This window comes from Nycticebus coucang, chromosome 4 (assembly GCF_027406575.1).
Source record: "Nycticebus coucang isolate mNycCou1 chromosome 4, mNycCou1.pri, whole genome shotgun sequence".
Classification (NCBI taxonomy): domain Eukaryota; kingdom Metazoa; phylum Chordata; class Mammalia; order Primates; family Lorisidae; genus Nycticebus; species Nycticebus coucang.
Window position 1 is genome coordinate 37,573,592 of NC_069783.1, and position 15,600 is coordinate 37,589,191.

A 15,600-nucleotide genomic window follows, 5' to 3' on the forward strand; every position below is an offset into this window, starting at 1 on the left:
TGACAGTTAAATGTGGCAATTAGGCCAGGCAGGGTAGCTTATTCCTGTAACCCTAGCACGATGGGAGGCTGAGGTGGGTAGATAGTTTGAGTTCAGGAGTTCAAGACCAGCCTGAGTAAGAGCAAGACCCCATCTCTACTAAAAATAGAAAAACTAGCCAGACATTGTGGTGAGTGCCTATAGTCCCTAGCTACTCGGGAGGGTGAGGCAAGGGGGTAGCCTGAGCCCAAGAGTTTGAGGTTGCTGTGAGCTATGATGATGCAACAGCATTCTACCCAGGGTGAGAGTCAGACTCTGTCTCAGAAAAAGAAAAATGTGGCAATTAACATTTTACGAGATATGACCCTTTATATTGACTTCACAGATCTTGGAACTGGAAAAAAAAAAAAAAAGTCCAGAAAAAGGATTAACAACTTTGTTAATAAGAGCCAAGAACAGAATCTTAATTTCTTGAAAACTTTTTCCATGAGTCTGGTTTTTAGCAAATTGATGACACTGTTATACTATATCAAGATGTGTTTTAAATCATAGTCATTAATCAGTCATAAACGCTAAGATCATTCAAGATGTATTTGGGAAAAGTGATAAATGAACACATAACAATCATTACAATTATTAGCATCTGTAAGGTTTTAAACGTGGAAACTATTTTAGTCAAGGCAATTTATTGAAGGCACTGTGACAGGTAGCAGCATAAGCAAAAGTAGAAACCGTGCCTCTTGGCACCCAAAACCGTTCTTCTCACTTATCTTCCCTCTCCTTACCTCCTTTCGCTGACCCAGCTGCTGGCAATTTTTTTTCTGTAAAGGGTCAGACAGTAAACATTCCAGGTTTTTCGGGCCGTACGGTTTTTTGGAAACCATTCCATTCCAACACTGTAGCACAAAAGCAGTCATAGACAACATGCAAATGAATGTGGTGTGTGTCCCAGTAAAACCTTATTTACAAAAATAGGCAGTTGGCCGGACTGGGCTGAGGATTGTAGTCTGCCCACTCCTGCTCTAACCAAAAAACTACAAATGTTTAATTACTTTTCTGATCAGAAAGTTAAAAATTCTACAAAACACGCTCTTTTCTCAAATGGGAGAGTATTACTGTTTCATGAACTTGAGATCAGATCAAATAAAAATCAAATCATGAGGGCCCAGAACTTGGTACTTCAGAATTTAAATACAAAACAATTTAATAAAGTTCCTTCCTCTTAATATGTTTTAGTGTTCTGTATATACATTAAGGTACTATACAACAGCATGTTAAAAAACATGTTTATTTTACAATATATACAATGCGGAACACATTTAAAACCATTATCAATTAAAATAAATGAAGATCATAAATCACAATTTAGTTTGTTCTTAGCGTATATACTTACATTATAAAGAACATATAACAAAAAGAGCCAAAGTGTGCATTTTGCTAAAACTTGGTATATACATATTCCATTGGGAAAAAAGCAATCAAAAATGACTTAAAGCAAAACTAGGTTCCTGTGATGCGTAGTAACCATTATATATTGTCTGTATGAGGTAGTAACTAAATTATTTTGGCCATGTGTTAATACTCTAAATCAAAAGAAATAAGAAAGAGATCATAAAATAAGGCCAACCAAAGTAAAAATTCCACAAGAAATTTGAACTACTTCACTCTATGGAATGTTATAGTTCTTCAATGTGATTATATGAAATGTTTAGTGTGGACTCTTTAATTGTGCTAATTTATTCTTTGTGCATACTGTACTTCAGACAACGATCGCAATGTTAACATCATGGTACCGCTATTCTGTGATTCAAATTTTTCAAAGGTATTGTTTTTTGCACAGACAAGCAATCTTATAGGGTTCTGCTCAGATATAAAAAGACCAGTTACTACAACAGATGGTTATTGTAATTGGTTTGTTTAACATAGAAAACAATCCAAATACATTTAAAAAAGAAGTTGTAGAGCCAAATGCATATAGACGTCACAGCTTACTTTTGTGACTTAATACATCACATATCAATACTTTGTGCAAATATAAACACCAGTGTACTTGCATTAAAATTAAAAACAAGATTATAAAATGATTACAGCCTCCATTACAATTTTAAAAGTTACAAGATTTGTATTCATATTTGTATTCATATTCTAAATTACATATGATAAAAATACAATAGTGTTAAATGTGCTGCTTCTTTTCCAGCATCCCATTTTGTAATATAACCATACCCAAGAATATACTAAAGAATTCTTAAAATATTAACCCCAATTGCATTTTTGTCAACATTTACATCTGTACAGATAAGACACTTACTTGTACATCCCATAAAAGTACATTATCTACATAAATTCTTAGTGTATGTCTTCAGCAATATGAAGTTTCACAGAAAAATACTGCCTATATGTACAAAGATTACATAACAATGAATTAAGCACTTGTGTGGTTCAATATGCTAAACATATCCATACCACTTAAAACAAAAATTTTCCCCATCTTGTCTCATGCCACAATAAATTACAAAGTAACTGAAGCCAGGTTACTGCAGCTTTTGTACAGCTTCACGCATCCATTAATGTTGCAGCGGTAGTGTTCTTTCTTTCTACAGTTAACTGTCAAAGCATAACAATTCTCAGTAACTGTTTTCATGACCCGCCAGGATGTATAAATTGCTATTTGCTGTAGGGTTATCAGTTGGCCTACTTTCCAAAACCACGACCCTAAAAGTAATAAACAAACAAAAAACATACAACAAAACAAAGTTATTCTTAAAAACAAATGGTAGCAGAAAAACTTTCCATTTCTTTTCCATTATATGTCTCTATAAATGCTACTTATTAGTTTTGTGGCTACAAATCATTTGCTTTCACTGTGATTACAGGGCCGGTTCTAGCTCCAGTTCTTGCTGCCTACTCCCTCCCACCTCTAAGCCAGTGTTCTTCTAAGAATCAGAGGTGGGGAGAAAGAAACTCAGTGCTTATGGCAAATTCTAAAAGTAATTTGCAGTTCAAGAACCAAAGCTAAATTAGAACAGATCTCTAAAATCCTATTGGCACTAAAACCAAAAAGTTCTGTTTTGTCACTATGTGGTATTTCCTCTTCTGCTAAAAATCAGACTTTTGATGGTACGTTTAATGCAAATTAGTACTGACCGATGTATAAATTCCTGTTACCTGGAAGATCAGGTACATTTTCAAATGCTTTACAGCTTCTGACTTGTGAATTCTTATAGTGTGAAAAATACAGTGTTCAACATACTATTGCACAAGTTCAATTCTCTTCCAAAAGAAACCAGTTTCATACTAGATTTATAAAAACATTTAGTACTGTGTATTTAATAACAGCCTGTTTTCATACCTGTCAGATCCAAGCAGCCTGAAAATTCTTGTGCTATCTGAAATTTCTTGTGTTACCTGTTCAGTTAAAATATAAATTAATTTCTGAAATTAAAGATAAAAAAATTTATATGTGCATTTCATTATAACTCTACAGAAAAGAAATATAATCCCTAAGATGGAAATACATCCCTGCATGATTATTTAAGTCAGCATGTTGATACATCAATTTGTTAAGTCTAGGAAGAATGAGGCTAATTTTGAATTAATCACAAAATACAGGCAAAGGAAAATACTTGTTAAATCCCAGATTTCCTGGGAAAAACTTAAAAACAAAGCACCAAGTTCATTTTATTTACTAGAGCCCTTTGCCATTTATGTCAATGTTAACAGCAAGGCTACTGGTAGCCATGGGTCAGGCCACTTAAATCTGGTTCTTAGGTTGCCATGTGGTACACTAGGAGATCTTTCAAAGTCATACCTGACTTCAGTTTTAATCTCAGTTCTCCCACTTACTAGCTGTGACACTGGGCAAGATATGTAATTTGTTAGAAATGGTTCTGCCTTCTTTAAAAATGGGAAAGAAAAGATCTATCCTGAAGCAGCATTTTGGAGTGTTCTTATAGATTAATGGGTATAAAACCTACCTAAAGAAGTGTTCATTCTCTTGCAATTTTATTTTGAAACTAAATTCATTCCATCAATACCCCCACAATTAGTTTTTCTGCAAACACTAGTGATTCTCACTAATGATTCCTAACTTCCATTGTAATTCAGCATAAAGAAAACAACATGCTCACTTCCCTGACAGAGGCTTATGACAGTGATTCCCAATGTATTTTGGGGCCTATTAGAGGGACATAACATTTTTGGAGGTGCTGTGTTGAAGGGCTGCCTATATTGCCTGAGAAAGTCCTTCAGGTGATTTTTTGACAAACTTCTCTTTCTTTCTTTCATTTTTTTTTTTTTTTTTTTTGAGACAGAGTCTTACTTAGTTGCCCTCGGTAGAGTGCTGTAGTGTCACAGCTCACAGCAAACTCTTGGGCTTAAGCTTAAGTGATTCTCTTGCCTCAGCCTCCCAAGTAGTGGGACTACAGGTGCCTGCCATGCCTGGCTGTTTTTTTGTTGCAATTGTCATTGTTGCTTTAGCTGGCTTGGGCCGGGTTCGATCTGGCCAGCCACAGTGTATGTGGCTGGAGCCCTACCCACTGAGCTATGGGTGCCACCCATCTTTGTTTGTTTGTTTGTTTTTAAAAACATTCTATTCTGTCTATAATGCTTTTTTTTCTTTGACTAGTGTTCATGGGCTGTTGATTGTTCTTAACCTCCTTGCTTCAGTCCCTCAGGTAATTTTAGAAGATCCTATTGACAAGTGCGCTCACTTGGGGGAATGGCTCGCTGGAAACATATTAGCAACTACCATTCTTCTACACTTCCTATGGGCTCCGCACCATAGGAAGGTGCCTAAGCACATTACATGTTCATTTCATCTTAACAACTCTCAACTAAGTGACATGCCAAGGTCACAAGGTCCTAAGGGTTCAGACTTGAATCTGAGTGTCTCAACTCTAGAACCCATGCTCATGATCACTACGCCACACTCCTAACTTTGTGAGAAGAAATGCTCTCAGCTTAATGAACGAAAATTCAGGAAACCAATGAGCTATTTTCCTGCTCAAGGGACTGGAGGATTCTCTTCTTCCAAGGATCAAGTAAAAGTTGGCGTGGGGTACTGGAAGAATTTTTTGATAATTTTACTTGCCTATTAACATTATAGAGGGTTAAGTACCATATCTTGTTCATGTTTATAACTCCGAAACTTCCTGCCATAAATGGTGAACTGTACTGAATATGTCACATGGCTTGGAGCCATATTATTCCTGTAAGGATGGAAGGACTCATGTGATACAGATAAAACATTAATAAAAAAGGGAGGAGAAAAGGGCAAAGAATTTAATAAATGTCAACTGAATAGGGATAACAGAAACAGGGGGCAAGTTGGCTTAAGAGAAATGTAGAACCCTTTGCATATAGCCTGTGTTGGTCATTATCTGAAATACAAGGTAGAAAAAGTGCTTCAGGACAGGGAGAGCCCACAGCAGCTCTCTTTTTCCAAATCCAGGCAATGGCCAGGGGAAGTTGAAAGAAAATCATAGTTGGCTCACTTTTAGCAGTACTAGGAAGGTCTTGTTCTGAATTTGAGGGTGATCATCTAGACTAATCTAGAATAAACATTAAATATGCACTGACGTTGTTTGAGTAATGAAGAGAAAGAGACTATAAAGCATGGTCTATTGGCTTTATCAGTAGACCAAATACGCTAAGTATTAGTAAAGTTAGCAAATCAAGCATTACTTGTATCACTTAAGAATTCTGCAAAGTTGAAAGAGGGATGGAGGGAGGGGGGTGTCACACTTTATGGGGGCAAGACATGATTGCAAGAGGGACTTTGCCTAACAATTGCAATCAATGTAACCTGGCTTATTGTACCCTCAATGAATCCCCAACAATAAAAAAATTAAAAAAACAAAAAATAAATAAATAAAGAGATATTATATAACCTTAAAAAAAAAAAAGAATTCTGCAAAGTTAAGAGTGAAATTTGATAATGTCTTGTGACTATTTAATGGCTGTAACTTTAAAAAGATTACTTACCTCATTAGATCTAAAACTTCTACCTTGCATTCCATGTTTCCAGAAAGCTAGCACACTGTCTTGTAGGCAAACTAGCAGGCAAGAACAGCTCAATTACTGTTAATAGTACAAAAGTTCAACTGATAAGCATCACTTCACTCCTCTTTCTATCTTGGACAGCAGTATTTCAATTAGTAACTAATGTCAGCTATTCCATACTTGCAGTGCATCTTTACATTTGAAAGTTTCAAAACACACTACACAGAGCTTATTCATCTTTTTGACAAAAGGAAAATTCACTGAAAATATTTTTTCTTAAATAATTTTTAAAAATACCACAAACATATAGAAAAATATAGAGAAAAGCATAAAAACACAAATGTATCTACCACTCAACTGTCAAATTCTAACATTTTGCCTATTTGCTTTAAATAAAAGCAAATACAGCTGGCATCCCCTATGTACCCTTTCCCTGATCCCATTCCAGCCTTTCCTTCTTCCCTGAGATAACCATCATTATAAATTTGGTACTTTTCATTCTCATGTATAATATATACAGTAAAACTTTATAAAACTTAAAGCTTTTAATATTTATATATTCAATACATATTTTTATGCATATTCAGCAAGGAAGCAATCTAATTCAGCTTCCTGCAGATAACTTACTGTACCAGCATCACTTGTCAAACAGTCCATCATCTCTCTACTGACGCATAATGCTGTAATTCCATTTACACGTGGGCCCTCTCTTCTGTCTGTCCCCGTGTTAATATCACACTGTCCTAATTACTACAGCTTGAAGATAAGTTTCAATATTGTGTAGAGCAAGCACTTGTCAACATTTATTATGTTACCATCCTTGGTCTTTGACTTTCCCATGTAAATTCCTTTCTTTTTTAATATTCATTTTTAATTATTATGGAATATGCGCATATTAGTTATATATCCTTACAGGGTACATGTGATGTTTTGATACATGCATTCAACGTGAATTCATCAAATTAGAGTAATAGGAGTATTTATTACTCCAGGCATTTATCACTCCTTTGTGTTATAGGAACATTCCAGTTCCCCTCTTTTAATTATTCTGAGGTGTACCCTAACTTACTGTTGATTTCAATCACTTTGTTGTGCTATCAAACATTGTTCACTCCATGCACAATTTTTGCCTCATCCCCATGTCACTACCCTCCCTAGCCCTTGCAGCCACCATTCCACCTTCTGCCTCTATGAGACTGACTGTTTTTCATATTCAGTGTCCACATGAGTGAGATTTGGCTTTCTGTGCTTGGCTTATTTCACATAACATAATGTTCTCCAGTTCCATCCATGCTGTTGCAAATAGCAGAATTTCATTTTTTTTTTTGTAGGCTACACACTATTCCCTTGCGTGTATGTACCACAATTTCTTTATCCATTCATCTTCTGAAGGATACTTAGGTGGATTCTGAATCTTGGCTACTGTGAATAGTGCTGCAATAAACAGGGAGTGTAGATATCTTTTATTTATTTATTTTTTTTTTTTGAGACAGAGCCTCAAGCTGTCACCCTGGGTAGAGTGCTGTGGTAACCTCCAACTCCTGGGCTTAAGCGATTCTCTTGCCTCAGCCTCCCAGGTAGCTGGACTACAGGTGCCCATCGCAACGCCCGGCTATTTTTTGGTTGTAGCTGTCACTGTTGTTTGGCAGGCCCAGGCTGGATTCGAACCCGCCAGCTCTGGTGTATGTGGCTGGCGCCTAAGCCGCTTGAGCTACAGACGCGGAGCCGGTATCTTTTCAATATACTGAATTCCCCTCCTTTGGATATATATCTAGCAGAACTGCTGGGTCATATGGTAGTTCTATTTTTAGTTTTTTGAGGTCCATACAAATTTTAGGATGAGCTTCTCAGGTGGCACAAAATACCTCACTGGAATTCTTACCGCAAATGCACAGAATTTGTGGATTAACTTGTGAAGAACTGACACCTTTCTCATATTGAGTCTTTCTACCCATGAACATGATACAGTTCTTCATTTGCTCAAATCTTCTTTTATGTCTTTAAGAAATAATTTGAAATTTCCTAGATAATGGTCTTAAACATGTTTGGATTACACTTATTCTTCTGCAAATTATTTATTGTCATTGTGAAAGGGATCTTTTTTCCTATTAAATTTTTCACTGATTATTTAGGAAAGTTATTCATTATCTGTTACTTTTTTATTTTTTATTAAATCATAAAGAGGTAGATCATGTATACGTTAATGCATTTATGGTGCTGATTTCATATACAATTTGGAGTGCTTACATCGTACTGGTTAATATATCCCTCACCTCATTTACTTAATTATTGTTAAGACATTTATACTCTATACTTAATAGATCCAACATGTACCCTTGCAATATGCACCACAGGTGTGATCCCACCATTCACCTTTCCTCCATCTAACCTTCCCCCCCGCCTCCTTCAGCCTGGGCCATAGCTGTGATCAATTCTTCATATGAAAGTAAGAGTGATTGTATATTGGTTTCATAATAGTACTGAGTACACTGGATGCTTTTTCCTCCATACTTGAGATACTTTACTAAGTAGGATATGTTCTAGCTCCATCCATATAAACATGAAAGAGGTAAAGTCTTCATCTTTTTTAAGGCTGCATAATATTCCATGGTGCACATGTACCACAATTTATTAATCCATTCATGGGTCGATGGGCACTTGGGCTTCTTCCATGACTTGGCTATTATGAATTGAGCTGCAATGAACAATCTGGTGCAAATATCTTTGTTATAATGTGATTTTTTTGTCTTTTGGATATATGCCTAGTAGAGGAATTGTAGGATTGAACGGCAGGTCTACCTTTAGATCCCTGAGTATTCTCCATACTTCTTTCCAAAAGGGACAGATTAGCTTGCATTCCTACCAGCAGGGCAGGAGTATTCCCTTTTCTCCACATCCACATCCACATCAACATCTGTAGTTTTGGGAATTTGTTATGGGAGACACTCTTACTGGTTAGATGATATTTCAAAGTGGTTCTGATTTGCATTTCTCTGATGATTAAAGATGATGAGCATTTTTTCATGTGTCTGTAGGCCATGCGCCTATCTTCTTCAGAGAAGCTTCTGTTCAAGTCTCTTGCCCACAACGAAATGGGATTACTTGTTCTTTTCTTATTAATAAGTTTGAGTTCTCTGTGGATTCTGGTTATCAAACCTTTGTCAGAAACATAACCTGAAAATATCCTCTCCCATTCTGAGGGCTGTCTGCTTGCTTTACTTACTGTGTTCTTGGCTGTGCAGAAGTTTTTTAGTTTGATCAGATCCCGGTAAAGTTATTTTTGGTGTTGCTTCAATTGCCCGGGGCGGGGGGTGGGGGGGTGGTGAGCTCCTCCTCATAAAGTGTTCTCCCAGGGCAGTTTCTTCAAGTGTTTCCCCTATTACTTCTAACAATTTTGAATTCTCTTATGAGCTCTAGCAATTCATAGAGTTTTATATTTTACGCAGATGATCACATTATCAACAAAAAGGAATCTACTTTCCCCCCCTAATATTCATAATTCCTTTTTCTTGTCTAATGAGACAATGCTAAAATGTACTAATAGCAAACAACTCTTGTTCTCCACTTTAACAGAAGTTAGTTTGACCATTAAACATGGTATATTTAATCAGTTTTGCTAAGTAAAGGACATTTCCTGCTATTCATAATATGCTAAGAAGCATTTTTAAAAAAATCATTAATAACTTAAACTATACAGAATGCTTTTTTATGTATCTACAGAAAAATTTTATGATTTTTCTCTTTCAGTAGTGTAGTATATTACATGAACACATTTTCTGATGCTGAACTATCCTTGCTTTCTTGGGATAAGTCTATTACTTGATAATGTATAATCCCATTTACTAATATTTTACGTGTATTTATGTTTTTTAAAAATCAATTTTCATTAAGATTAGATCATAATTTTTGTTCTCTGTGCTAATCTTATTTGAGTTTAGCATTAGTATTAAACACTGATTTTTGTTCAGAATTTTTTCTTTGTCTATCATCTGAAACAACGGGCCCAGGATAAGGATTTTCTCTTTCATTAGGGGTGGGTAAAAATCAACTACAGAGACGTCATGCCTGTAGGTGACAAGAGCCTGGCTGTGGTTTCCTGTCTCTTCTGGGGCATTTTCAGTTTTCTTTATTACTCAAGAGCCCAGCTATGGTCTGCTTCTACACTCCAAGCCCAGCAGGCCTGCTAGGCCTGAACACTGCTTTTTGAGTTTCTGTTGTTCACCTTGGTTTTTGACCCCTTGCTATGTCTTTTTAAAGCATGGATTCCATTTTAATACCTTGAATCAGATGTCTTCCCAAATTGACTTACCATTATCATTTGTTTGTTGGGTGAGGGATATTCTAGCTAAAGAAAACAGAACTAGGAAAAAGACAAGCGAACTGTCTGCCCTTGGCTTTACCCACTGCCAATCCTTTATTCTACTGATAAAGGACACCAGAAAATGTGTATACAGTTAAACTGATTATCATTCATTTTCCTAGCATTATCCTATATATGATCATTTTCACCTTATTTTTCCTGGAAGTAATCATTTTAGAATACTAATTCTGTCTGAAATGCTTTTCCAGAAAAAATTCTTATCCAGCAAAATGCTAAAAATGGCAAGGAAATTCCATAGATTTTTCTGGTCAGCAAATACAACAGCAAAAATACAACAGGGTACACTACATATTAAATTTTAAAGTGCTTACAGGGAAACTCTCCATGATCAGGAAGAAATGGGAATTCATAACTATATTAGGAGAAATAATATTTACTCATTTTTGAGACAGGATCTCACTCTGTTGCTCAGGCTGGAGTGTAAGTGACATGATCATAGCTTGCTGTAACCTCGGACTTAAGATTTAACTTAAGCAATCTTCCCACTTCAGCCTCTGAGTAGCTAGGACTACAGATACAAGCTATCACGCCTGGCTAAGTTTTTAAAAATTTTTTTTCATAGAGACACAGGTCTCACTATGTTGCCAGGCTAGTCTTAAACTCCTGGCTTCAAATGATTCTCCCACCCCTGCCTCCAAAAGTGCTGGGATTAATCGGCACAAGCCACTGTACCTATCTGAGAAATGATACTTAACTATGTCTTTTGAAAATGCCAAATCTGCAAGGAAAAGAACATTACTAAACTACTTTCAAGAATGTATAAAAGTGAAGGCTAATAGAGACCCAGATAATAAATTGTTTTAAGCAGTTCAAAATGCAAAGAAACATAAAAACTTTGATTTACCTATTGATTCAATCTGGAAATCAAAGGTGAGTTCTGATGATAATTTTCTGCTAGATTTTAATCTTCCTTGGAGATTTACAATTTTTATACAACCTAGGAGGGAAAACAGTCACTCAGAAATGAAGATTAAAGATGTCTTATTAAAATAAGACATTCATAAATAAAAACTTACAATCCAAGCACACAAGAATGGTATCTCTCTCCAGTTGGGTTACATGAGTAACACTTGTCTGTGGAGTATCTACAATGCAAACAAAGCTTGGTAAACTTATAGAAAACCATAATATTTAAAGCACAGAAACATCTAAGAGAAAGAATTTTAATGGTAATAGTATTTCAAATGGATATAAATTTTTACAACACATACATAGTAGTTGAGCCAGACTACTTGGGTTCAAATGCTGATGCAAGTACTAAAACATGGAATTGTTCAACACAGCAAACGTTAGCTACTGTCAATGCTACTGTGACGTAAACCCACAGATATGCAGGGCTGATAGTACTTCAAACATTCTATAATGCTGCTTTTCTGTTTTATTTTTCAAAGATCAGCTTTGCTATTAGCCTGAGATTTGTGTATACTATGTGTAGTTCTCACACTATGATTCATATATCAACATCACCAGCATCAACTGGGAATTTACAGAATATTCCCAGGACCCACTCTAGATCTACTGATTAAAGAGATTCTGGGGTGAGGCTTGGCAATGTATTTTAACAGGTCTCCCAGGGATTCTGATGCATGTTCAAATTTGGGCAGCAGTGGTATATACTAAATACGCAATGATCTCCTCACCAACACTCCTACTAAAGTGAGTGACTGTGATTAAAAGGTAACACCACCTGACAGTTTTCAAAGAGGCAGGGCAAGTGGAGCTATATAATATGTAAATTTTTAGGGACATACCTTTTAAAATCACATAAAATACCCGAAAATTTTGACATTTATGAAATTTTTAAGTGCCTACACTTTTAAATATTTCCCATGTTAATATGCTTTAATATGTTTTAAATGTTTCCTATGTTTTTAACAAAATTCTCTCAAAAAAATAAAAAATAAATGTGAAACATATGAAGTATTAAAAATATTAGCATATACATAAACTTATTTACTTTTATTGACGGAAAGTGCTTTTTTTTTTTTTTTTTGGAGGCAGAGCCTCAAGCTGTTGCCCTGGGTAGAGTGCTATGGCATCACAGCTCACAGCAACCTCCAACTCCTGGGCTTAAGCAAGTCTCTTGCCTCAGCCTCCCAGGTAGCTGGGACTACAGGCACCCATCGCAACGCCCGGTTATTTTTTGGTTGTAGTTGTCATTGTTGTTTGGCAGGCTGAGGCTAGATTTGAACCTGCCAGCTCTGGTGTAGGTGGCTGGCGCCTTAGCCGCTTGAGCTACAGGTGTCGAGCCTTGAGGGAAAGTGCAATTATTTTCAAGTAAGATTAATACAAATGTGTCTTTAATTGCTACCTACACAAAATGACGTTCAAGATAAACTGTGTTATTTAAAAGTCATATGCTTTTCAAAAACCATAAAATGACTCAGGTGTTTATCTTATTTTATAGTAAGAGATGTGTTCCTGCAAAATTGTTTATTAATATGCACTAAATACAGGCCATTGAGGATCAGATTCTTACCATATTCATTACCAAACATAAAAATTGATGTATGTGCCTTCAATGTACATGCTTGGTCAAATCGTTTTAAATGTACCAAACGAGTTAGCTATTTTAAAGTCATCTTCTTCCAGTTTATAGTTATTGAACATAGGCTTTTAATGTAGTTTTTGCTTAAAAAGAGACATGTAAACTCATGACTTAGAAAACCAGCATATGCACTGGCCATAATAATTCCATAAAAATCACAAACCTGATTCTGTAAACCATGAAGAGGTAGAGTTTGGATTGACAGTCTCAAATCGAACCACCTGGTTGAAGTCTCTCCCTCTGCTGACACCAACACAAACTAAAGGGTACTCCTGTTCAGGAACTACCAGCATTTCAAATAACCTAAGTGGACAAGGTATAGGAAAGTCTATGTGCTAGAGAAAGAAAAAAAAAAATAATACATTAAATGTAAGAAAACAAAAGTCAAATAATTCTATGAGAATACTGTAAACAATTTTGTTTTATTAGTCTATTCTTTGACTTGGTGCCTGTGGCTCAAGCGACTAAGGTGCCAGCCACGTACACCTGAGCTGGCGGGTTCGAGTCCAGCCTGGGCCTGCCAAACAACAATGATAGCTGCAACCAAAAAAAAGCCAGGCGTTGTGGTGGGCACCTGTAATCCCAGCTACTTGGGAGGCTGAGGCAGGAAAAATCGCTTGAGCCCAGGAGTTGGAGGTTGCTATGAGCTGTGATGCCATGGCACTCTACCCAGGGCAACAGCTTAAGGCTCTGTCTCCAAAAAAAAAAAAAATATATATATATACAATAAAAAATAAAGTCTATTCTAAGAAGACTGCTTCTTGTCACAGAAATTCAGAGTATGCAGAAAAATCAAAATTAGGAAGTTTCCTTATGAAGACTGTTAGGTTTATCACTGTAAAAAATTTTAAAGTTAAAATCACACAATTTTAAGATATGAAAGCTGGAAGGGAGCTTTATAAGTCACCTGTCCAACCTAATATCATACCCCTGAACTGTTTCTCTAGATTCTTTCAAAACTGTTATCAGGCCAATTGAGTAGCTTATAATTGGGCAGATTTTCACACCCTGCCATGTAATCCAAAATCACTATAAACACTAACTTGAGAATTAACTAAAAAAATGTATTTCTAAAGAATAGAAAAGTTGACAAGCTTTTTTTTTTTTTGTAGAGACAGAGTCTCACTTTACTGCCCTCGGTAGAATGCCGTGGCATCACACAGCTCACAGCAACCTCCAGCTCTTGGGCTTAAGCGATTCTCTTGCCTCAGCCTCCCGAGTAGCTGGGACTACAGGCGCCCGCCACAACACCCGGCTATTTTTTGTTGCAGTTTGGCCGGGGCTGGGTTTGAACCCGCCACCCTCGGTATATGGGGCTGGCGCCCTACTCACTGAGCCACAGGCGCCGCCCAGTTGACAAGCTTTTATACAAAGAATGTGACATGTTGGCTTTCATGCTTACCTTAATTAACATAAATTTCTGCATTGGTTCAACCCATTCTAATAGAACGATGCTAGTTTGCAGGGCCCCACACAGGTATTTATGGCCTGTGTAAGGATTTCTCACTGTCAAGGCAAAAAAGTAAATATGAGTTCTCTCACAATACCTACAAAGTCCTTATAAATTATAGTTCCATGCTCAAAACAGAAACAAAATCTAGATGCCAATGTGATTTCTTAATTAAGACAGCACAGTAAAAAAGAAATGCTGTTTCAGGTAATAGTAGGAAATGTCCTCAACATATGCAGGATTTTTATTTGTATGCACAAATAAAATCTCCAGTTATAATGGAGTTGGGAGACCAGGGAGAAGGACTTCAGGTCTTATCGTAACAGGGAAATTAACTAAGTAGCAACATCCTAAAAAAGGGTTAAACTAAATTTGTGGAAAAGTTGTCAAAATGATGGGATACAACACACTTAGGTGGTTCACAGGGTGTTTTTTGTAGTAATATTTGGTGGCAATAATGCTTTGTTTCTAAAAATAAAACACTTGTCCATCTCACTCCTTTTTATGAAACTGTCATGGTCACCAGAAAGCATTATAGACAGTAATCAAACCTTAAAAATACAGGTTTAAAAGCAATAAAATTGTATCGCTTCCTATTTTGTATTTTTCTTCTGGTTAATATATAAAGTGAATTTATTTGAAATAAAGACAAAAAAATTAATCAGTAAAAAGAACAGTAAAATCCACAAACTTCACATAGATTTGAAATATTTAAATGGTAGAGAGGAGGTAAACAGCAAAATCACCCAGCCAAAGCAAACAGAAGAAAAACCCGGCCCCTTTCTACTCCTATAAAGTTGGTCTGCTGGATGTTCTAATAGTTACTGAAGCTAGCATGTATAAACCTAACCTTGTCATCTCCCCTTTGTCTTAATCCAGCAGCTCTTCCTGTCTCCCGATAACGACACCCTGCCATCCCGCCAGTCTTCTGGGGTTGAGGTCTCAGTCATCTCTGGTATCTTTCCCCTTTGGTCCTGGATACTCCTTTCATTTCCGCTGCTACTGCTCTAGCTCAAGACTTTCTTCCCTACTGCATAGCGCATGTTTACAGAAGGCCTCTCATGATCTATCTCTATCTAACTGCTCGTGCGTGCGTTCTGCCATTCTCCTCTCTAAAACTTGCATCCAGTTAAGGACAAAGTGTGGCAACACAAAAAGTCATTCATTTCTCTAGTCACCAAATTATTTGCTAAACACCTGCTAAGTACAAGGTAATGGCCAAGAAATCTATTTTACTTG

The 15,600-nt window shown here is 36.4% G+C and overlaps 1 protein-coding gene across 6 annotated transcripts in view; it reads right to left on the reverse strand.

Annotated features, from left to right (window-relative positions):
• Positions 1–1,251: 1,251 nt before the first annotated feature.
• The window catches only part of MAP4K3 (mitogen-activated protein kinase kinase kinase kinase 3), a 190,958-nt gene continuing 176,609 nt past the window's right edge, over positions 1,252–15,600 (reverse strand). For all 6 annotated transcript variants that reach the window (XM_053587356.1, XM_053587353.1, XM_053587352.1 and 3 more), the window contains 7 exons: positions 14,314–14,417; positions 13,075–13,246; positions 11,380–11,448; positions 11,208–11,300; positions 5,965–6,035; positions 3,332–3,387; positions 1,252–2,694 (listed from right to left, as the gene is read on the reverse strand). In XM_053587356.1, coding sequence (XP_053443331.1) covers positions 2,607–2,694; positions 3,332–3,387; positions 5,965–6,035; positions 11,208–11,300; positions 11,380–11,448; positions 13,075–13,246; positions 14,314–14,417 — 653 coding nt within the window. In that variant the 3' untranslated portion in view covers positions 1,252–2,606. The remainder of the gene's footprint in view (positions 2,695–3,331; positions 3,388–5,964; positions 6,036–11,207; positions 11,301–11,379; positions 11,449–13,074; positions 13,247–14,313; positions 14,418–15,600) is intronic.